Consider the following 24,763-nt stretch of genomic DNA (forward strand, 5'->3'; position numbering starts at 1 on the left):
CTTTTTTGGACGTATAAACTTTCCGACAAAAATATCGAAACATTTAGGGCATATCGACGCCTCCAAACAATAGTATGCTAAGTCGACTTAGCATGTTTTCAAGTTCTTTACATTTTTATATTTAACGTCCTTTAACTTAAATTCTGTCAAATTTTGGTAATAATCGGACAATCCGAACAGAAGTTATAAACAAATATTTACTTAGCATAGTTCTGAAGGTCAAAGAAATTTCCAAACTTTTAGAGCTTGTCCTGCAAAACTCACTGTTCAGAATTAGCAAACTATTATTTGGAGGTGTCGAACGTCCTTTAACTTAAATTCTGTCAAATTTTGGTAATGATCGGTCAATCCGAACAGAAGTTATAAACAAATATTGACTTAGCATAGTACTGAAGTTCAAAAAAATTTCCAAACTTTGAGAGCTTCTGCTGCAAAACTCACTTTTTAGACTTAGCATACTATTATTTGGAGGTGTCGATATAAATACACGATTTAGGGCATATAAAGCGAATTATTGCTTATGTTGTGCTTATAAATTTAACTTCGATAAAAGTTCAAAAGTTTTGAACTTTTGTACAGAATATACCTGAAAGAATCAACCGATATAGTACATTTTGGAAGTGAACCTAATTTTTAAAGTCATTCCTTCTGGTCACCTTAAGATTTAAAGCTTTTGGACCATTCCTGATACAACCAAGGACTTACCCATGAAAAATGGAATACCGCTGTAAAAAAAGACCGCAAGGAGTACCATTGTGGAAAATGTGCAATGACTCCTTGTACAGCCCTTAAACCACACTTATGTTGAACTTTTGTGAGGGATGTATCCGAAGATGTTCTCTCATATAGACCCTCTTGGTACTTGATATAAGTACGTCTGGAATTCATTTTAGGATGTTCAAAGTTTTTTTCAGATCGTATAACTGAAATTTTAGGTGGGACGTACCTGATGGAAAGGATCGATAAAATCCATATTCGAACCTAATCTATGTCTCGAAACATTTTAGGGAAACATTTTGAAGTCTTGTGGGGAAGTGCCTTGTATGTAACATGCCTAAGGAAAAGAGATAGACCCATAGTTCCTTCCAGGGATATGCATAGAATCACTTTCTGAGTCGATTTATGCATGTCCGTCCGTTCGCAACGTACACGTAGCATTTATTGTTCGATTTGGCTGAAAATTGGGGAAGATCATTTTTTTAGCCAAATGAAGAACGCTATTGCTTTTGGAGAAAAACGGTTCAGATTTGGATATAGCTCCCATATATATTTTCGGCCGATTTGAGGTATTTGATGCACCAAACACGCTGTATCTGTCCAATTTTGATGAAATTTGGAATGTGTGATGGAATTAGGTCTATAGATAAATGTGCCAAATTATATCGAAATCAGTTCAGATTTGGATGTAGTTCCCATATATATTTTCGGCTGATTTGAAGTATTTGATGCACCAAACACGCTGTATCTGTCCAATTTTGATGAAGTTTAGAATGTGTGACGGAATTTGGTCTAGAAAAGTTGGAAGTTGTGTCATAGGTATGATAACGGACGCACGCGGTTTTGTGTTTTCAAGGTAATGGGAAAAATAATTATGGTAGGTATTTTTTGTGATATCTTCTTTACCTTTTGTGATATCAAAAACACATTTTATACCGTTAGAAGACAACTACTGAAGAATATAAATCCCAATAATTCGCATGAAAAAAGCAATTGCAAATGTCAATATATTAATATTATAAAATATGTAAGGGGTGGGGCGCCTTCGCCATGATAGGGGCGTGGTGGGTTAATGTTAGCAATTTGTCATGTTTAACCTAAATTCTTTACACCATAGATATACCACCATATAATGTGACGTAAAAATCAAATATTGTCCTAAACGTATCTTTTTTCAGTAATATTATGATTTTTGTACCTAAAGTCAAGGTACCTACTTCAATTAACCTCTTGAATAGGTTACTTTTTGCGGTTTTTGAAATCATTTAAGATTATTCAATAGAAAACATGTTCTTTTTTTGCATAATGTTGATATTTAAGGAAGAAGTATGGTAAATTACAGTTTTAGAGTCCGTTGGAGAATGTGCAATATCGATGGCGAAGCTGCCCCATGGGTGGGGAGGCTTCGCCACGTTTTAGACATTTTGTAAGTTCTCAAAAATAATATTTTAAAAACAAAATTATAAATATTTATAAATCAAAACTTATAGTCAAGACATGCTAATATTTGTACCAAAAATAAAATTTGAAAAAACTTTAACGGTGTCGGTATGAGAACATTTTGAACAAAAACGTGGCTAAGGCGCCCCATGTTACCATATATATTTCTAACATTTTGGGCTATACCAAAACGAGGACCTATCTCTACCATTTTTGGTGCAGATATTTTTTGACCTCTTGAAACTCCAAGTGTCACATTGGAGCCAATTTGGACGGAAAATATAGCTAAAATTCCCAAAATACCTTAACTCGGAAAGTGCCGTTATATAGGGGATATACCAAAACGTTAACCAATTTTGACAATATTTAGTGGGGAAATTCCTTGGCCATTGGGAACCTCACGAGGAAAATATTTTCCTGTTTTTATACCCTCCACCATAAGGTGGAGGGTATAATTAAATTTGTCATTCCGTTTGTAACACATCGAAATATTCACACATCGAAATACACTTTAATGCAGAAATTGGTGAAAATAGATCCACTTTCGAATATGTGGATTGCATTCACAGTTCGGCCCGAACATAACGCCTTTTCTTCTTTAAAGTACATATCCAGATATAACACAAGAACATCAGTCCCATTAAAATGTTTTGTATTATTGTAAGAAAATATTATTCTTTTATGTCACAAAAAATACCAAAACTTTTCTGTTTTACCAGAAGTGATAGAGTCCGTGAAAGCCGTGAATGCTGATAAACCAGCAACAATAGATGCCTTGGAGGCCAGCATTGTTCGTGTTATTCGTGACATACGGCCAGCAGTGCTCGAAAAAGTGGCCAAAAATTGGACGTCCAGAATGCACTTCGTCAAGAACAGCCGCGGTGCCCATATGCCCGAAATCATTTTCAAATGTTAATGTCACGTATTGATCTTTCGAATAAAAAAAAAATTTGATTACAATTTAATTTTTTGTGTTATTTTTACAATTTCAAGTTCTATCGGGCTTAAAAAAAACACCCTTTACTACTCAAAGACTCCGAATCAAACTCGTAGTACTGTTTGAGACTTCGCAAAACATGGTAAAATCCTTTAAAAATAGGTTAAGTCGAAAAACTAAATCTGATATCTGAATGGTTGTTTTCCCGCTTATTTCTGTCTTAATTGACGACTAGATGTTTATGGACTCGATGGCATTAAAAACTTTCCAAGGACTATGTGCAAGGACTAATCACTTCTGTCGGCATAGCGGAGGCAAACTTATGAAAAATCATAACTTTTTTTCTGGAAAACAAATAAACAAGTTTTAGTCAAGTTTGCCGACAGAGATATACCCCTCAGCCTGTGTGAGTTGAGACTTTAATCTGTACACAGATCGGGCTACACAACCAAAATCTTTTTCCTAAAAATTGTGTTGTCAGAGAGTTTCAGAATTTCGTGGTCTTTTTTGGACGTATAAACTTTCCGACAAAACTATCGAAACATTTAGGGCATATAAGTGCACGATTGTGGGCGTTGCGATTAAATGCTTATGTTGTGCTTGTTTAAGTTAGAAACTCTCTATTGGTATTTTCACTACAAATCTTCAGGGAGCCTTTGTTCGCCTAGTTCGGATCGCAGAGAGGCCTCCCTTCCTTAAGTGTTCTCTACAAACCCTCTGAGAAACTATGTTCGCTTACGGCGGACCGTAGGGTGATATTTCCAACCATTGCCCTACAAATCTTCTCAGAGACTTTGTTCGCTCAGCGCGGATCGTAGAGAGTACTCTCTTGGTAGTGGAATTTCTCTGCAATTTCTCCCTGGAACTATATTCGCTCAGTTCGGATCGTAGTGAGAACTTTCCAATAAGCAGTGATTGCCTCAGCCTTGATTCACTTTCGGTTTTTATACACCAAACACTTATAAGTCATCTCTTCACCAGTACGGAAGTACTTCTCGGTTTACTCGCGAGTTGTAACGCGTCTCACCCCACACCAGGTAAAGTCATCAGTACTTTTCGCCTTAATAAATCACCCACACCAATATTTTTATTATGCCAACTAAAAACATTTGTGTTTTATTTCATCTCCTTTTATTTACTCGGGTTTGTATCACTTGCTCATCCCCACAAACAACAATTATTCTCTGCGGCCTCTCTGAGCTATCACCTAAACAGTGCTTATAAATTTAACTTTGATAAAAGGGCAAACGTTTTGAACTTTTGTACAGAATCGACAGATATAGTACATTTTGGAAGTGAATCTAATTTTTGAAGTCATTCCCTCTGGTCACCTTAAGATTTAAAGCTTTTGGACCATTCCTGATATAACCAAGGACTTACCCATGAAAAATGGAATACCGCTGTAAACAAGACCGCAAGGAGTACCATTGTGGAAAATGTGCAATGACTCCTTGTACAGCCCTTAAACCACACTTATGTGAGGGATGTATCCGAAGATGTTCTTTCATATAGACCCTCTTGGTACTTGATATAAGTACGTCTGGAAATAATTTTAGGATGTTCAAAGTTTCTGTCAAATCGGATAACTGAAATTTAAGGTGGGAGGTACCTGATGGAGAGAATCGATACAATCCATATTCGAACCTAATCTATGTCTCGAAACATTTTAGGGAAACATTTTGAAGTCTTGGGGGAAGTGCCCTAACGAGTGGACCGATATGACTTAAAGTTTTGACCAAATATTGTGAGATCCAAAATTTAGGTAAGGGTATTATGAGTTAGTGCATTTGTATGTAACATGCCTAAGGAAAAGAGATAGACCCATAGTTCCTTCTAGGGATATACATAGAATCACTTTCTGAGTCGATTTATGCATGTCCGTCCGTTCGCAACGTACACGTCGCATTTATTGTTCGATTTGGCTGAAATTGGGGAAGATCATTTTTTTAGCCTAATGAAGAACGCTATTGCTTTTGGAGAAAAACGGTTCAGATTTGGATATAGCTCCCATATATATTTTCGGCCGATTTGAGTTATTTGATGCACCAAACACGCTGTATCTGTCCAATTTTGATGAAATTTGGAATGTGTGATGGAATTAGGTCTATAGATAAATGTGCCCAATTATATCGAAATCAGTTCAGATTTGGATATAGCTCCCATATATATTTTCGGCCAATTTAAGGTATTTGATGCACCAAAGACGCTTTGTATATCTAATTTTGATGAAATTCGGAATGAGTGATGGAATTAGGTCTATAGATAAATGTGCCAAATTTTATCGAAATCTGTTCGGATTTGGATATAGCTCCCATATATATTTTCGCCCGAATTTGAGGTATTTGATGCACCAAAGACGCAATGTATGTCTAATTTTGATGGAATTTGGAAAGTGTGACGGTGTTTGGTCTAGAAATATGTGTGCCAAATTATATCATAATCTGTTCACATTTGGATTTAGCTCCCATATATATTTTACCTATTCATAGAGGTGTAGGGTATCATATAGTCGGCCCCGCCCGACTTTGATCCTTTCCTTACTGGTTTTTTATACCCTCCACCATAACATGGAGGGTATAATTAAATTTGTCATTTCGTTTGTAACACATCGAAATATTCATCGAGACCCTATAAAGTATAGTAAGATAGAGAGTCAATATTTGGTACAGAAGTTTTTATTACTTGCAGGATGGTTGGTATTGAAAATGGGATGTATCGGTCCACGTTTTGATATAGCCCCCATAGAACGGTACCTCCCGATTTTTGGTATTTTTAAGGTTTTAGCTTCATTATCCTACCAAAATGGCTGAAATTAGGTACGTAGTCTTCTTTAGGGGTGTAAAACTTTTCCCCAGAATTTTGTCGGTATCGGTCCACGCCTTCATGTAGCCCCCATAGAACGGTACCTCCCGATTTTCGGTATTTTGAAGGTTTTAGCTTCATTATCACACCGAAATGGCTGAAATTTTGTACTTAGTCTACGTTGGTAGTATAAAACATTCCCCCAGAACTTTGTCAGTATCGGTCCATGCCTTCATATAGCTCCCATAGAACGCTACCTCCCGATTTTCGGTATTTTGAACGTTGTGGCCTCAATATTCCACCGAAATGGAAATTTGGTATTATGACTTCGTTAGGGGTACTCAAACTTCCCCTTTAAATTTGTCGGTGTAGATCCCCGCCTTCATATAGCCCTCATGGAAAGTACCTCCCGATTTTCCGTTTTTTTAAGGTTGTGGCTTCAATATTCCACCAAAATGGCTGAAATTTGGTATTTGGTCTTCAATGTGATATAAAACTGTTCGCCAGAAATTTTCGACTAAAATTCGTCGGTATAGGTCCACGTTTCGATATAGCCCTCTTAGAACGGCACCTCCCGATTTTCGTAATACTGAAGATTGTGACGTCAATATCCCACCGAAATGGCTGAAATTCGTTATTTAGTCTTCCAAGAGTTATAAAATATTCCAGAAGAGTATTATCAGTATAGGTCCACGTCTTCCTATATCCCATAGAAGCGTACTTCTTGATTTTCGGTACTTTTTAAGTTTTAGCCACATTCTCTTACCGAAATATAGGAAATTTGGTATTTAGTCTTCTTTGAATCTAAAAACTTTCCATCAGAAATTTGTCGGTATAGATCGACGTTTTGAAATAGCCCCCTTAGAACGGTGACTCACATTGTTTTACCGAAATTGCTGAAATTTAGTATTAAGAAGAAATTCAATAGGGACATACCATTTGGGGGTCCGGTCCCCAAAGCCCCCCCCCCCCTTGCGTTCGTCCCTGCTGTTGATGGTATCTAAGGCCCTTGAAATGTAAATTGTCACGACGACTTTCCACCTCATCATCGACAGGAGTTGTACCTCAGAAGTTTTGGGAATCTGTTATTTAAGCCCTGCCATTGAAATTCCAATCGGCTCCAACACTTTTTATGTATATTTTTTTAATTATATGTTCGTGTTCGCAATTCAACTCTGTCATTTATTATAGTGATGGCAAGTAATGTACATTACAGGCAGTAATGATGATATCGTGTGAGGATACCTTTATGGTAACAAGGCCGCGTATACATGTTGCCGAAACGTATACGCATTACTCAACCATATATTTATTTCTTTGTTGTTACTACGCGTACCTAATCAGCAAAATTTGAAGGAAGGGGTTACATGCGATGACGTGATTTCATGGCATCTCTTGAATTGGTTCAAACGAAGTCGTGAAAGATCCGATCTTTTCATTATCATTTGAACCAATGCAAAGGAAGTCGTAAAAGATCCGATCTTTTCATCAGAATTTGAAACCATTCCATCGATCCAATAGAGAGGAATTTTGTGGTTTTATTTATACAATTTTTTTCTAAATATATAAGACTAGCAAATACCCGCTACTTCGTATGCGGAAAGGGCATAAATTATATATGAACTCTGTTCTTTTGTATTGAAACCTATTTTAAATACCAACATATAATCGATTTAATTCCAAAAAACATATCTGCCGTATCGCACCCCTACACAGCTACCATATTTTTTATTTCGGATTTCCAAAACTACGACCTCATATCACAGACATACACCACAACCGCGACTCATATTGCAAATTCTGGTTTACTCCTTCACTTACACAGCATTCCCTCCCAATACGAATTTCCAAACACTAAACTTTCTCTCACCCCTTCACAACAACAATAACGCACATTCACAATTCAAGGTTCTAGCTTCAGCGGTTTCGCCAAGAACCCGAATAGGTTCGTAAAATTTTCGAAATATATCCCCATATAAGGGTACCCCACGACTTAGTGTTTTTTAAAAATAGAATAAATCTATACTGTCCAATTTTCTTTACATTTGGACCTTGAATACTCAGAGGATATAAAAGCTTTATTTAAAAAATGTCTACTTCAATCCACTTTTATTAGAAGCGGTATTTTGAAGACTTAGAGCATTTTGAAGATTTTATGCACATTTTCCAACCGAACTCCGAACTTTATCTCCAAGTTCAGAGAGATCTTCATAACAAATATTTTTCCATTTCGTATTTTTTGTCCAAATTATATAATCCAAGCTTTGTTCCTACACCCAACACCAAATTTAGTACCATTTAGTACTTTTCGTTCACCTATAGTAGGTATTTTTCACTTTAACCGTTTACACAATACCAAAATGGTTTTGGTACCAACATGTTACCAAACTTTTCGTACACATAATTAAAGGTTTCAAAGCTTACTTCCTTATACTCAACATATATCCCGACCGCAATACACTTTTCCAGCTTTATATGTTCCGCTGAAAGCAATTATATTACTATTTAGTACTTTTTGTATAAATAAGTGCGAATTTTCAAAACTTCATCCCTACCTCCACTCTAAACAACAATTGCTAAACTAATACCGAATTTCAAATTTAAAAATTCCACCCCTTTACAAAATCAAAAATTGTAAAAAATTCTGTACCATATAGCAAATACCAAAAGGTACCAAATTTTGTACCATTTGCCATTTATCGTACACGGCTTTCCAAAAACAACTTGCATAACTCACTTCTTTCGTTCACCTAAATCCAAATTATAGCCAATGTACTTTCATTTAGCACTTTTTCATAAGTACGAATTTCCAAAGTAACCGCAATCCTACACTCCAACAGTAATCTGTTCACGATACAAATTGTATCGAATTTAGTACCATTTAGTACTGCTTCGTGCACATTAGTATGATTTTCTAAAGTTACCTCCATATCTCAATTCTAATTCTAACAGTAATCTTAATTCCAAGTTTCACTCACTACTATTTAGGACTTTTCGACCTTTGGTACACTTTTCTTACTCTTTATCAGTGACCCTTATTCCAAATTTCAGCACTATTCGTTAATTCAAATCCAAATTGTACTATATTTAGTACTTTTCGTACACTTTTAGTTCGAATTTCCAAAAAACTATCAACGTTATTTTTCATCATCGACTCTCATTTCAAATTTCAGGATTCCATCTCTATCCGTTTACCGAAATCCAAATTTTACTAAATTTAGTACTATTTAGTACTTTTCGTATCCTTACAGTTCGAATTTCCAAACACCTTTCATCGTTATTCTTCATCAGCGACTCTCATTTCAAATTTCAGGATTCCACCTCTATCCATTCACCCAAATCCAAATTGTACCAAATTTAGTACTTTTCGCGCACATACAGTTCGAATTTCCAAAAACTTTTCTTTGTTGCTCTCCACCAGTGACCCTCATTCAAAAGTTCAAGATTCCAGCTCTATCCGTTTACCCGAATCCAAATTGTACTAAATTTAGTACCATTTAGTACTTTTGTTAATCTCCATCAGTGAACCCTCATTCCAAATTTCAGGATTCCAGCTCAATCCGTTCACTTAAATCCAAATTGTACTAAATTTAGTACCATTTAGTACTTTTGTTAATCTCCATCAGTGGCCCTCATTCAAAATTTCAGGATTCCAGCTCTATCCGTTCACCTAAATCCAAATAGTACTAAATTGAGTACAATTTAGTACTTTTCGTACACTAATAGGTAGAATTTCCAAAAACCTTTTTTTGTTACTCTCCATTAGTAACTCCATTTCAAATTTCAGGATTCCAGCTCTATCCGTTCACCCAAGTCCAAATTGTACTAAATTTAGTACCATTTAGTACTTTTCGTACCCTTATAGTTCGAATTTCCAAAAACCTTTCATCATTACTCTTCATCAGTGACCTTCATTCCAAATTTCAGGATTCCTGCTCTATCTGTTCACCCAAATCTCAATTGTACTAAATTTAGTACCCTTTTGTACTTTTCGTACACTTATAGTTCGAATTCCCAAAAACCCTTTGGTACATCTTTCTAGCTCTCCATCAGTTACCCTCATTCCAAATTTCAGAATTCTAGCTCTTACCGTTTGCCTAATACAAAGGGTACCATATTTAGTACCGTTTAGTACTTTTCGTACACTTCTAGGTCGAATTTCAAAAAACCCAGCCTTATCTCACCCCTACACCCCAACAGCAACCTACACCCAAAATTTCAACTTTCTAGCTTCAGCGGTTTCGTCTGGGCGCTGATGAATCAGTCAGTCAGTCAGTCAGTCACTCACCTCACTACTCTTTTATATATATAGATTAATTATTTACAATAGGCTTGATGTTGTCGGAGACTCGAAATCACAACCAACGTTGTCAAAACTCTCGTCATAATGATAATGTCATTGCAAAGGGTTGGTGAAAATTACATGCCAAAGCATTCGTGGAAATGACATGCTTTGGATCCAAAAATAAATAGCATCTTTTGGGGTCCACGCTCATATAAAATTCATCGATGAAGATGCTAAAAAGATGACATGCCAGCTCACTTGCACCCATGATTGAATGGCATCTTTGGCATCAAACATTTTGTGGGTAGCTACGTTTAGAACAAACAGAAACAACTCCATGTTATTCAGCATATTTAACAATACCAAGAAGACATAGAATTTACTTCCCAATTCAAGCAACTAAAACCCACTGTATATCCTTTCGTTTTTTGGTTTGTTAACATTATGTGTAAGCATTTTTTTCTTGGCTAGCAAGAACTTGATTTTTGATTTATAAACTCAAGGTTTTGAGATGCATGTAGCAAAAACTCTACACTTATAAAACAAACAAAAAATACACCTTCCTACCAAACCACATAATCAGACACTCACTTAAGGCAGAGAATGTTTGCATCCTTTCTCCCAGAGAAAACAAGGTCATAACAAAATCACGTAATTTGGATTATTTAATAAAATACTTATGTACATGTTTATTTACATACTTATAACCTATATATAAACTTAAAACATATCAGTCAAAGTAGAGAAGAGAAAGAGAAAAATACTACTAATTTTAGAAAAAAAAAATACACTTAAAACATAATATCACCAAAGACCGCTTGCTATTTGGCCTCTATTTACTCTCACTCTCCCTAACCACTTGTATAATACGTTCATTTATTAGCTGCTTAGCGTCTTTGGACCATAAGAAATCGTAATGATTCCATTTATCATCACCATCACTTATAGGCTGGACAACGGCACAGGGTAAACTTTTCGCCAGTGCTTGTACATCTTCAGCGTCGGCCAAATGATCGGTTACACCATAATACAGATGGACACAATTCGTAATACTGCTAATATCATAGGCGGGTGGTGTTGATTGTTTGTAGTGTAGTTCATTGTGTTGTCTGCTGCCATAGTCGTATTGTTGGAATTTACCCTTTACATAGACTTGTACGAAATGAAGAATTTGTTTTATCGAGGCACCAGCCGGTTGGGCGGCACAAACATCAGATAGTATGGACTATAAGAAGAAGAATAAGGAGAAGAGAACAATTTATTTATTTAGATGCTCGTGGAATTTATTTTATGTTTCTTCATGGAAAGGATAATGGAAATAGGGGAAAACAAAAATAATTAGTTGAATTTCCCATTGGCGCATACGTGTTTTCAATACGTATACGCATTAGAGGACGTCACAAAATCTTTTGTGCAGTTAATAGAATTTAAATTAAGTGAAGTGTCTATATAAATAGATCAAAAATAATTAACAATAAATAGTAAATATTAAATAAATAAATCTGTGTTAATGGTGCTTATTTCTAAAATTCTCACAGTTCCTCTTACCTGTTTAATATTACTCATGCCGGGCCCACCGAAATATATAAACGCCATACGACACATGTTTTCAAACCGCGAACCCTCACCACACACCCAATTACACAGGGTACGATAGAATGGTAAATGATGATAACGCATTACACCAATGTGGCCCAGAAAATTCATAACCTTCTCACCGAAACGTAAACCTCTTTCACTTGTCCTTTGGAGAAATGGTACTTTCAAATTTTTCATAACCGCCACAGGTGCCAGCAAATGTGTTGTTTTAACTTTGGCTCTGTACTCTGGCCTCGAAGCCAATAATACCAACATGCATGTGGTACCCTGAGAATATCCAACAAAATGTACCGCAGTATTATTCGTTTTTGCCAGCATATAATCAAAAACTGCCGCCAAGTCATAATAGCCAATTTCATGAAATGAAAAATTCCAAAAATCATTCCTATTCACGTCCACGTCGTACTGGGTATGTTGACGTGAATATGAATTTCCACGTTGATTATTTAGCCACACATCGAAACCAGCATCGGCCAACTGATAGGCTAAGCCAATTTCACGGTCTGGCAATACCCAACCTTCTGAGCTGAGACCAAAACCATGTTGTAATAGAACAACTGGTTTGCGGCTAGGCACGCTGCTACTACTGTGTGGAGAAAAGGCATGGTGTATTGTGTGTGGTGAATACTGGTGCTCTGGTGAATGTGGTATTCGATGAACTGTTAAAATGTAACCATCTTCTGTTTGAATGCGATGTCTTTCCAAGGGGTATTCACGTTCTAGAATGTAGTGTTCCTGAAAATAAAAATATAACATAACATTGAGATATAAGCAGATTAAATTTAATTAAGCTCAATAATGTTAATAATTTGTAATATGAAATAATCTATTGGAACAATGAATTTTGGTCTAATAAGCTCTGAAGACGAAGTTCATTTAAACCGATATGTGGGGTGCGGTAAAAGTTGCAAAAAAACTTTTTGTTAGTATGACTAAATTAGAAAGAAGGGAAAGTTGCCTTTTTGTAGTAGGTTTACATAGGATAGGTTCTGTATCTGCGAGTAGCTGAACTTTACACCGATAGTCTACGTGAGGAGCTCAGCTGTTCACGGACATAGGTAATTAAGTCTACTTCTCTGTAGTTACCCAAAACATATCAAGATCGGCGAGATGTAATCGATGTAGTAAATAGGAGGACTTCCGAGGCTGATCCAGTTTTGCTGTCTCTAAGATCACTGTGATAGGAGTTACGTTGAAACCTGCTAAGCCAGAACATCTCCCAGCGTGTCTCTAACTTCACCGTACGATTCATCGTCATCGTCTGATTGGAGACACACCGGCAGTCTCGCCAACAGCACTCCTGCAATTCAAGTGCAACGATCTCCGGAATAAAGTCAGCGAGATTGTGAAAAACCATGATCGCTGATACCTTTATCTTGCAACGCTGCTATGGGGAGTGAGAGGACTTGCCTTCCTGTAGAAAAAAATATGACTATTACCTGTAGCTTGCAACGCTGCCATGGTCACAAAGTTTTGCGGAAGGAACGAAGGAAGGATCCTCAGGGAGAACTTGTCTTCCTTATACTCCAGTCTGTAAATTACCCACCTATGTCGCATGAGCTTGAATTTAGGGACCTATAAATTAAATGTATAGTGTAGCAAGGAAGTGTAGGACTGGTGCAAAGGGATTTCAATGCTCATTATGGCCTTTATAATTCCATCCCAGACAATGGCCAAAGGGGTACAGGTGTACGAGCAAATTGATGGCTCTGCATTTTGCACGGTGGACGAAGATGCTCCTACGAGGACGCCATACATCACCATTATGGCGCCCGATCTGATGAATTAAGTGTCCTGAGAATACTAATTTCGTTTGTACTTTTCTGAACCATGGAAAAGCTGATTGGCAAGGATTTAAAGAATTTACCAAACCCCGTTTCAGAGAGTTGTACATTCTCAGGAAGCGCAGAGATTTTTATGGGACATTATTACAGCTGCAGCCGCTCGCTATATACCTTAGGAACTTACTCTTGAAGTCAACAGGCTAGTAGACGAGTATAAACGGAAAAAGTAGCTAGACCACCGGAAGCAAGTAATGTGGGCAACGGTTAAACACTCTCAACGGCATTCAACGGCGTGATAGTGACAGATCCGAAGAGACGCGCGTGTTATTTTAACTGGCATTTCATAGACCACACCCAGAGTGATATGGCGAAGAGGAGTTGCTATGCCGTATAAAGTCCTCTCAATCGAGGAGGTAACACCACAATTTACGATCATCCAAAGCATTGGACCCACACGGAATCTCAATGGTAAAGCTTAAGGAACCCAGAGTTGAGTATTTGACAAGTGTCCCCAATTTATCGTTGGCCCCCATATTTTACCAGAAGCCTGGAAAGTTGGCAGTGTGGTCCCACTACAGAAGCCAGGCAAGGATGCCAGCAAAGGCGAATCGTATAGAACGATTTCCCCCTGTCACCAGTAGCGAAGATTCTAGAAGCAATTTTCCTCTTCATAATGAGAAGCAATTGCCCAGTTGCCCAACATCAGGCATATCACACATATCAGTCGAAGAGTAAACAACAACAGGTCGTGTGACCGAACAGTTGAAGTGCTTCGATGCCGTCAACTATACCAAGCTGTTGGAGGGCATAAATAAGATTTCCCTGCAGCAATATTTGAAACGATGAGTTATCGACTATTTGTGTGGCTACTAATCATATGTGGAGTTTCGAAATCAGAAGTCAAGGAACCGTATAGAGTTGTGTCGTTCATGAACGAACCGGCTCAACGAACGACTCCGTGAAAAGAACAAACGGATCAGTATCCAGCTCATTCGTTTATATCGTTCATTTAGATCGCTGATGGCTAAGACATTGCTGATTACAAAACAAAACCACCAACATTAGCTTTGCATACACACAAGCAAGCAAGAAAAACAAATGCATATGGTTGCAGAGTTGTGTCTTTCTTTTACATCGTACGTTTAATTTTTGAGCTGAATCATCTCGCTCAGTTGGCTCCGGTCGTTCTTTTTTGCTTATGTCGTTTTTTTACTGTTCTCGTTCTTAAAGTTCTTGTTTTTTCTAGTTTTTAAGTTGAACGTGTGTTAATTTTCGATCTATATATCCCTTACGATGAAAACATTTAGTTTTTTTTTCTTGTTAACATCATTACGCGTTGGTGAATTAAAAAATAAATATCTTGTGTGTCGAATGTAGTGTTTTTTTTTTAATTTATAGGTATAAATTAAAAATATATCGAAACTATCTATATCTATATATAGCGAAAACCAAAAATGTTTTACAATCGTTGAATCCGAGTTTCACCCATTCAAAATTCGCGAACTGTTAACATATTCTATATAGTATGATATACATTCTTTAAAACAAGTAAGAACGGCGTTAAGTTCGGCCGGCCCGAACTTGTTATACCCTCCACCACAAGTTGTATTGAAAAAAAATGGAATAATTAGTTTCCTTTCGTGTATGAAGAACACTTAATACTAAATTTCAGCAATTTCGGTAAAACAATGTGAGGCACCATTCTATGGGGGCTATTTCAAAACGTCGATCTATACCGACATATTTCTGACGAAAAGTTTTTAGGCTCAAAGAAGACTAAATACCAAATTTCCTATATTTCGGAAAGAGAATGTGGCTAAAACTTAAAAAATACCGAAAATCAAGAAGTACGCTTCTATGGGGATATAGGAAGACGTGGACCTATACTGATAATACTCTTCTGGAATATTTTATAACTCTTGGAAGACGAAATAACGAATTTCAACCATTTCGGTTGGATATTGACGTCACAATCTTCAGTATTACGAAAATCTGGAGGTACCGTTCTATGAGGGCTATATCGACACGTGGAGCTATACCGACGAATTTTAGTTGGAAATGGGGCAATATGAAAGCGTGGACCTGTACAGACATATTTCTGGTGAACAGTTTTATATCACATTGAAGACTAAATACCAAATTTCAGCCATTTTGGTGGAATATTGAAGACACAACCTTTAAAATACTAAAAATCGGGAGGTACCTTTCCATGGGGGCTATATGAAGGCGTGGACTTGTACCGACAAATTTAAAGGGGAAGTTTGAGTACCCCCAACGAAGTCTAAATACAAAATTTCAGCCATTTCGGTGGAATATTGAGGCCACAACGTTCAAAATACCGAAAATCGGGAGGTACCGTTCTATGGGGGCTATATGAAGGCATGGACCGATACCGACTAAGTTCTGGGGGAAAATTTTATACCACCAACGTGGACTAAGTACCAAATTTCAGCCATTTCGGTGTGATAATGTATCTAAAACCTTCAAAATACCGAAAATTGGGAGGTACCGTTCTATGGGGGCTATATGAAGGTGTAGACCGATACCGACAAAATTCTGGGGGAAAGTTTTATACCCCCAAAGAAGACTACGTACCAAGTTTCAACCATTTTGGTAGGATAATGAAGCTAAAACCTTAAAAATACCGAAAATCGGGAGGTACCGTTCTATGGGGGCTATATGAAGGTGAGGACCGATACCGACAAAATTCTGGGAGAAAGTTTTATACCACCAACGTGGACTAAGTACCAAATTTCGGCCATTTCGGTGTGATAATGTATCTAAAACCTTCAAAATACCGAAAATTGGGAGGTACCGTTCTATGGGGGCTATATCAAAACGTGGACCGATATATCCCATTTTCAATACCAACCATCCTGCAAGTAATAAAAACTTCTGTACCAAATTTTGACTCTCTATCTTTAAAATTGCGAGCTGTATCTTGATTTCAACAGACAGACGGACGGACTGACGGACGGACGGACGGACATGGTCAAATCGACATAGAATTTTATGCTGATCAATAATATATATACTTTATAGGGTCTCCGACGAATATTTCGATGTGTTACAAACGGAATGACAAATTTAATTATACCCTCCATATGGTGGAGGGTATAATGAAGTGTTTTAGGAGGAATCCCATAAGGTCGAACATTCAAATTAATTTACGTGGAAGCTGTGTTGGCATTAATGTAGAAAAATAAGTAAAAATGGGTTGAAGCCAACAAGTTGTTTTATGCTCCCTTCCGATTTCTGGCTTAACCTCACATTTTATAGACATATGCCCAAAGAAAGACTCAAAGAATAATACTAGTGTATCATTTTTCGATATATCCACTGCATCCACCTAAAATTGATGCTGACATTTTGAAGCCGGAATTTCGGGGTTTTTTGATTTTTTTTAATAATTCGGACGCGCAACAAGATAATATTCAAAACTCATAATAGGATTATAAAACTCGTGATTTTACGTCGTTTATGGCTTATCTCGTGAGTGAAGGAGCACACAGCATCCTAGTAATTGGAGTTTAAAGGCCAATATTTGATGCGTGAATTTAAAAAAAAAAAAACTATTTTTTGCGTTTAAAATGTACAACCGCGTGAATGTAGTCCTTTTACGCGACGGATCTAGTGAATCCACTAAAACCGCGGATAAAGATACCCTGAAAATAGGAAAATCAGCAAAAATTTATTTTGACAAATCCGCGTACTAAATCGCGATTTTCTTTAAAATTTTTTACGTAAATGGAATCCTTTATACGCGATAATAATAATTGCGAAAACGCGTGTCATAAAATACAGAGTTTCGCGACTAATATGGGTTTTTTACCAAAAATAGAATGTGGCGGCACATCCGCGGTTCTTGAATAATCTGTTTGAAATATGTGTATATAGACGTATTTTTGATGGGTGCTCCGGTTTCAGCATAGGTGCTCCGCATCAAAATCGTATGCAAATTGCGCGATTTTTACCCACTTTTTTGCATTGTGTGATGCAACTGGCGGCACACTTGACCGCTGAGTGAAACATCGGAATATGCATAAATATTGAAAGAGATTGATTCCAAAGAGATTGATATCCAAAAACGGATGCGCATCAACTGATTTTAACAAATTCGCGAATAATAGGCTTTTTAATTTCCACATTTTTTGAATGATTGTAATTTCAATATTACTCTTAATTTCCTATCCTTATAAGTTATCACAGTAAGCAAATGAACTTTCAGGATGGTAAACCGTATTTCTCGATAACGTTTTAGCAGTACACATTAATTATTGTATGGGATTTTAGCGAAATAGTTGGAGAACTCCCAAATATTTTTTTCTAATTTTTCGAATCAAACCAAAAAATATATTTGCAACAATATTTTCCAACAATAAGTTTATCTTTTGTTGTTGCTATAATATGCAATTTATGTACCCAATATTCAGAAATTTGGTATCATATTTTTCTACGCATCGTCTAGATTCCGCATATATTTTTTTAATTTATTTTTTGAGGGTTTGTACGAATTCTGGGTCAGGATAATTTGGATTTTCTTAAATTTTTTTTATTATTTGTTGATTTTCCGCGAAAATAATAATAAATTTAATTTTAATAGATGTTTAAATATCTACGAATAGATATGGAATGCTGTTAACGATTTATGCATAAATTTTCTCATAACAACAAATAAGATATTTTTAAATATTTGTTCTTTATATGAGAATAAAAACCGCTATAACTTTTGCGCGCATCGACCAATTTTGTGAACGCGAACAGATTTGAAACCAGAATTTTTTTCTTAACCTCTATGCCAAAAAATTGTAGATGTGCTCGCAAAAAAAATTAATTTTTTTCAAATGGAATTGCAAAGGATTTTTGGTTTTCGCCATATACTCGTATATAAAATTCTTCGAGACTGCCATGATGTTCGAAATTAATCTCCTCCGAAACGGCTGGGCCGAATGCGATGAAATTTTGTATGTGGAGTTTTTAGGTCTGAGAATAGGTTTTTAGCTATTTTTAATACTGGTCAGTGGAGTGACCGGGGTACTTCCCCCACGAAATTTTTTAAGAAAAAGTGAAATCAAAGATATTTTTGAACGTATTGCTTAAAAATTGCTTGCAATACTATGGTACTAACTGTCTTGATCCTGAATGGTCATCTCAGAAGTGGAATATCGCGGACAACCCAATTTTTCAAGAATGTATAATTTTAGATAATATTCTTAATTTTAGAAAGCATAACTACAAAAACGCTATAAACACTGGCTTCAATAAGTGGGAAATTGCGATCAATCACTCATTTTGGAATACAGTACAACCCCGATAATGTTAAATGTCGCTTGACAGAAAATTCACAAAATCGATTGAGAAATCAGGTAAAACCTAATTTCAAAGATGGCTAAATAACTAGAACGTCTAAAAATGTGCATTGGTCACGATATATATTTAGATAGACCATTGGTCATTGGTCTATCTAAATGTATATAAAGTTCTTTAAGACTGACATAATGTACTAAATTAAACTTCCGAATCGGCTGGACCGAATTTGATGAAATAATGTGGTTCACAAGATGGGATAATACCGAAAATGGAGGGAGTGGGGACCTCCCCTACAACGGGGCGAAATCTCGTTATTATTAGACGTATTAATATTCAATACAATAGCAATTGTGGCCTCTATCAATAATGGGTGTTTTGGAAGCAGAATGCCGCGATTGCGGCGATTTTTGAAAACTTTATTTTTACTGATTATACTTACAAATTTAGTAAGTGGGATAGCAAACACGCCATGAACATTGACTTCAATGTTTGGAATAACTCGATCAAGACCACGTTTTTGATACAGCAAAGTCCAGATATATCCAACTAGCATTTTGAAGTAATTTTTTAATGAATCAGTGATGTTTTCATGTTTGGGAGTGTAAAATAATAACGTGTTCAATGAAACAGCACTTTCGACCGGCCCGAAGGTTTGAGCCATTTCAGTTGAATAATGTGGCTAAAACATTCAAAATCCCAAAAAATCGGTAGGTATCGTTTTACGGGGGCTATATGAAAACGTGTATTTATACCCACAATTCTCTGCTAACATATTTGATACCTCCAAGGGAGACTAAATACCGAATATAGCCATTTCTGTTGAATAATGCCGCTAAAACCTTGAAAATACCGAAAATCGGAAGGTATTGTTCAATGGAGCCTACATAAAAAACTTCTACCGAATATTCTATGCGGAATTGTTTTATACCCAAAATAAATACTAAACACCAAATTGTAATGACACTAAAACCGCCAAAATATTGAAACTTTGGATGTATTGTCCTATGGTAGCTGTATTAGAACTATGGTAGCTGTATTCTGTGCAGAAATGTTTTGTACCCCCAAGGGAGACTTAGTACCAATTATAGCCATTTCGTATGAATAATGTGGCTATAAACTGGAAAATACCGAAGATCGAGAGCTGCCGTTCTATGAAGACTATTTACAAAACCTGGACATGTACCGAATATTCTATGTTTTATACACTGAAGACCAAATTGTAGCCATTTCGGTGGGATAATGAAATTAAAACCTCCAAAATATCGAATCTCGGGATATACCGTTCTAGGGTAGCTTTATCAAAACGTGGATCTATGCCGATAATTCTTTGCAGAAATGTTTGATGACTCCAAGCGAGACTAAATACCAAATTATTGTCATTTCGGTGGGATAATGCGGCAACATACCGAAAGTCGGGCGGTCAGTTCTATGGGGGGCTATATCAAAATGTGGACTGATATAACCCATTTTCAATGCCGAACATCTGCACCAAATTTAAAAGCTCAATGTTAAATATAGCGAGTTGTATCAGATAGACGGGCATCGTTAAATCGACTTACTTTTTATGTTGATCACGAATATATACTTTACAGGTTCTCCGACTAACATTCCTATGTGTTACAAGCGGAAGAATACAGTTATTCATCTTGGAGGGTATATTTAAGGGAATTTTCTATCTTACATCTGGATACAAGATGAACGAAAACATCGATTTATTGTCAATTCGGCTCGAAAATATATCAATATTAGATAAATTGTGGATATGTAGATAACTAAGGTTTACACGGAAATCCCAAATGACGGGCCAGCAACGAGGATCCGGGTCAGCTAGTATTCAAATAAAAATTAGTTTTTTTATATTGAATGGAAAGAAACATTTTGGCTTATTTTTAAGACTGATAAAACGACTATTGAATATTGATGCAGATAACTTACGATATTCACAAAAAATTATTGACTGAAATGTTTTATTGAACGAAAAAGAGCCACAGAACGAAATGAATGATCCGGACCTTTTTGGTGAACGGAATGAAAAAGATCGATCCGCTCAACGAACGAGATTGCCCAACACTAGAACCGTAGTGAGAATCAGGGAACTCCTGTTTAACCTCTACCTTCCTGAAATTCCACATCCTCGGAACGGCATAGAGAGTTTTTTCGTCGGGTCATATCGTCGATGAAATATGTTACAGGTTAAATGTTAAATGTAACTGACTTCGTGTAGTTAATCCATTCCATTTGAGGAATATGAAAATATCCGCCGCTAAAATTACCGCCGCACTGTTCACTACTTATGACCACTGCTGAAATGAGGCTTCCCCTTAACATATTGATCGATGGTGCCCTGATTTCGAAAACTACCTAATTCAAGATATTGGGTGTAACGTTCAAATCGTCCCCGCACCGCCTTATGACATCACTGGACCATCATTAGCAGGCGAAAGTTGTATCGGTTCAACTATACAACAAGATTTTGTCGACGCAGTACCTGCTTGGTTGTTATCGCTATGAGAATGCCTGCCGCAATCCTGTAGACCGGCATGCTCACCCAGGGACGTCTGGGAGATCTTCATGATTTAGGTATAGTTCCGAAGATTTAAATGGAAACCTCTAGATCAACTCGGAGACCACCATCCATCTCTCTAAGTAATCCCAAAGGGGCGCTGAGCAAGTTGCATTATTAGGGCGATGTAAGGTGTTTAGTTTCGATTTTAAGATTCACAAAGTTTGAGCACAATCGGAATATGTTAACACGTGCCACTGGGCCCTAATATTACAATCCGATTACAATCCGATTTTCACAATTTTTTGTTGGATTAGTTTTTAGCCCCAACAAAGAACTAGTATTTTTTTTTTCATCGATTGGCACCATACAAACTACTTTAGAAACTTCGAAGCACCAGTGACACGAGTTAACATATTCCGATTGTACTCAAACTTTATAATTGTTCCACAAACATACCATAAGGGACAAGGGAGACTTCTCTCATATCAATGAGTGCACCCCGATTCATATTAGCTCAATGATATGGGACCTACAGTTTATCGCCGAGTCCGAACGGCGTGTCTAAGACACCACTTTTGTAGAGAAGTTTTACATGGCTGAAATACTCAGGAAATGTCGCCAACATTACTGAGATATTTTACCACCGTTGAAAAGTGTTTTGATGTTGCCTGGCCGGGGAATCGAACCCACGACCTTATGTGTGCAAGGCGGGTGTGCATACCATTGCACCACGGTGGCACCCGTACTCAAACTTTAACAATCTTAAAATCTAACAAAACTAAGCACTTTAAGGGGGGGGGGGGGGGGGGTGGATGGGGTCTAGTGCCGCCTAAAAAATCTGACATCGATTTATTCCTTTTGGGTTAAAACATTCTTATTCATTGTATTATTCTAGAACCTGAATAAGTAAAAAAATTTACGGAAATGACTCTAGCTGCCTCAATCAGTCCTACTAAAACTTAATAAAACTTGAAGTTCCGTCACCACCAAGGTGTGTTCTAGGTTATACGGGTTTGACTCTGAAAGACGTTTCTCATAGACAACCATAACGGTATCGACTGTTCCATTGTTATAAGTAAGAATGAGGTTAGACTTAATCGACGATAAGAATTATGTGCCAGGCTATAGTGTACTCGAGAAACTCTTGAACGCGTGTCTAACCATCGACTCATACATTTAGGTATATCTGCTGATGCGTTCGTTCTTCCTCTCTGCCTTTGTCACTGTATATGGCTTTATGATCTGCAGGAATTGAGTTCTCATCAAAAAGTTTAGAACTTCTACGCCTTCACCACTCATCATTCGGTTTGGTATGGGTTTTAGATAAAAACTTATTGATTACCTATACATCATCTGCGCAATTAATCTATTCACAAAAAAAATTCAGGAATTGCGCTTGGCAGTTCTTGGTAGTACAATGGTAAGCACTACGATCTTACACTTAGTATGATTCTCAGGCTAGGCGACGTCACATTTTCAACGGTGGCAAAAATACCCCTCAGCTTACTGTTGGCGATATTTTCGGAGTATTTTCTCAGTCCCATATCATTGAGCTAAACTGATTCGGGATGCGCTAATTGATATGAGAGAAATCTCCCCTGTTTGTTTTGGAATGTTTGTGGGAAAATATGTATGTTCTTGTTAGTTTGTTTAATTATTTTAGTATGTTTTGGTAGTTGTACCAAAATATTGCTGCTTTCTGTCTATATATCTACCAACAAACTCAAACTCCACAATCGATGACATTACTAATTTTTCCGCGCTAGATTTCTTTTATTGCGCGATAAATATTGTAGTATGAACATAAGTGGTTTAAATTGATAGGGGAATTAAAACATATGAATATATTCATCGTGATAAGGTTATCATTCTTTGTAAGTGGGCGTCTAAAATCAATATCCCGATATTTTGCGAACTTTTAGTTTATTTATTATAAAAAAAATGTATTAATATTTTCCAACTTACCGTTTGTAAAGTTGTGATGATTTTAAATTTGATTGCAGTTATTATAAAAAATATTAAAATATATTCATATAGTTTATAAAACATTGTGCTAAATATTAGCTACACTTTCTAATAGAGTATTTGTTTTTATAATTTTATTATTATTTTAATGTAATTTTTCTTTGATAAAAAAAATTATTATTTATAGAGCTTAATTTGTTGCATTCACTTGCCACGGTGTAATTTCAAATGACGACTGTTTTATAAACCTTTCGATAGCTGCGTAAATCCATTTAAAAACACATATATTCTAATCGTTTTCGCAATTCCGAATATTTGCGAATATTGAATTTATTATCGCCTATTTGCGAATTTATTCTGAATGAAGTATTGTTTTACGTTTATTTTTTACGGTTGCAAAAAGGGGAAGAAAAACAAAACAGGTTTCTTTATCTTTGAGTTTTTGTGTAGATTATCGCTTCGACATTAATCCGTGCGACATATATGTATACTGGTCGATTATCAGATTATCGTCACGAAAATACAAATTCAATTTATAAAATGACCCCCCTGAATGGACAAAAATCAAAAATACAACGACTTCCTTGAACGACCAATGAGAAAATAGTGCCACAAAACAAATAGGCTTCATGTGTCCAATCATAAAGATTAGCCCCCAAAAAGGAAAGCAATTTTGCAATTTTTTTCTTCCAACAGTAGTTTTAATCTTTTGTTAAAAACCCCAATTTATGTCATAAAACAATTGATGATATTGTTGTTATTGTTTAGTAGCAGGCCTATTAATCGGTCAATTTAAAATTGCAACCTTGGCTATAAGATTTTCTTTATTTTTCTGCCATTAGCCGTGAAAAAAGTGCAAGTGTTGCTTGCATACAAAAACAAAAAATAAATAAACGCATTGTATTGCGTTTCTAGTTGACTGATTGTTCTGGATTTCTAATCGAAAATGTCAATCTTGAGATTTATTGATTTTACGAAAAGCTAAAACAACAGATGTTCTCTGTCTTTGCGTAATCTATTAGAAATAAATATGAATAAAATAATTTCCTTGAATATTTGTAAGTACAGATGTAAAAGTTAGTTGAAATTAATTTCTAGATTATTTTTTCCAATTTTTTCTTAATCTTAACGATAGTGTTAGGCATGATGCTCCGTAAGTAGCTATTCATGCTTTAGCTAACTACACGCAGAAAAATTTATGTTAGAAATATGTTTGGATCCAAACATAATATATTTAGGTCCAAACAAATATATGTTTGCAACATTTTGTAACATATCTCAATTTGATATGTTTGGGTAAAACATATTTTTTATGTTAGAACATTTTTTCATGGGTGGAGAGAGGATGTTTGTCAACAAGAGTAGTAACAGTGCTCTCGCGGCTGTGGAATGCTGTTTTATAATGAAGAGTTGTGTGT

At 36.3% G+C, this 24,763-nt stretch overlaps 2 protein-coding genes across 2 annotated transcripts in view; one reads left to right on the forward strand and one right to left on the reverse strand.

Moving 5' to 3' along the window:
* Positions 1–24,763, forward strand: part of LOC141394116 (lipase 3) — a 266,183-nt gene that overhangs the window by 162,638 nt on the left and 78,782 nt on the right. The window lies entirely within an intron of this gene.
* LOC141394115 (lipase 3-like) lies at positions 10,823–23,853 on the reverse strand. Its single transcript, XM_073968018.1, has 3 exons — positions 23,346–23,853; positions 11,730–12,515; positions 10,823–11,406 (listed from the first exon to the last, which is right to left on the reverse strand). Exons 1-3 carry the CDS (start codon positions 23,427–23,429, stop codon positions 11,014–11,016), a joined length of 1,263 nt encoding a protein of 420 aa, XP_073824119.1. The 5' UTR covers positions 23,430–23,853; the 3' UTR covers positions 10,823–11,013.

Source organism: Musca autumnalis, unplaced genomic scaffold (genome assembly GCF_047663935.1).
Source record: "Musca autumnalis isolate F117 unplaced genomic scaffold, ASM4766393v1 scaffold_2, whole genome shotgun sequence".
NCBI lineage: Eukaryota > Metazoa > Arthropoda > Insecta > Diptera > Muscidae > Musca > Musca autumnalis.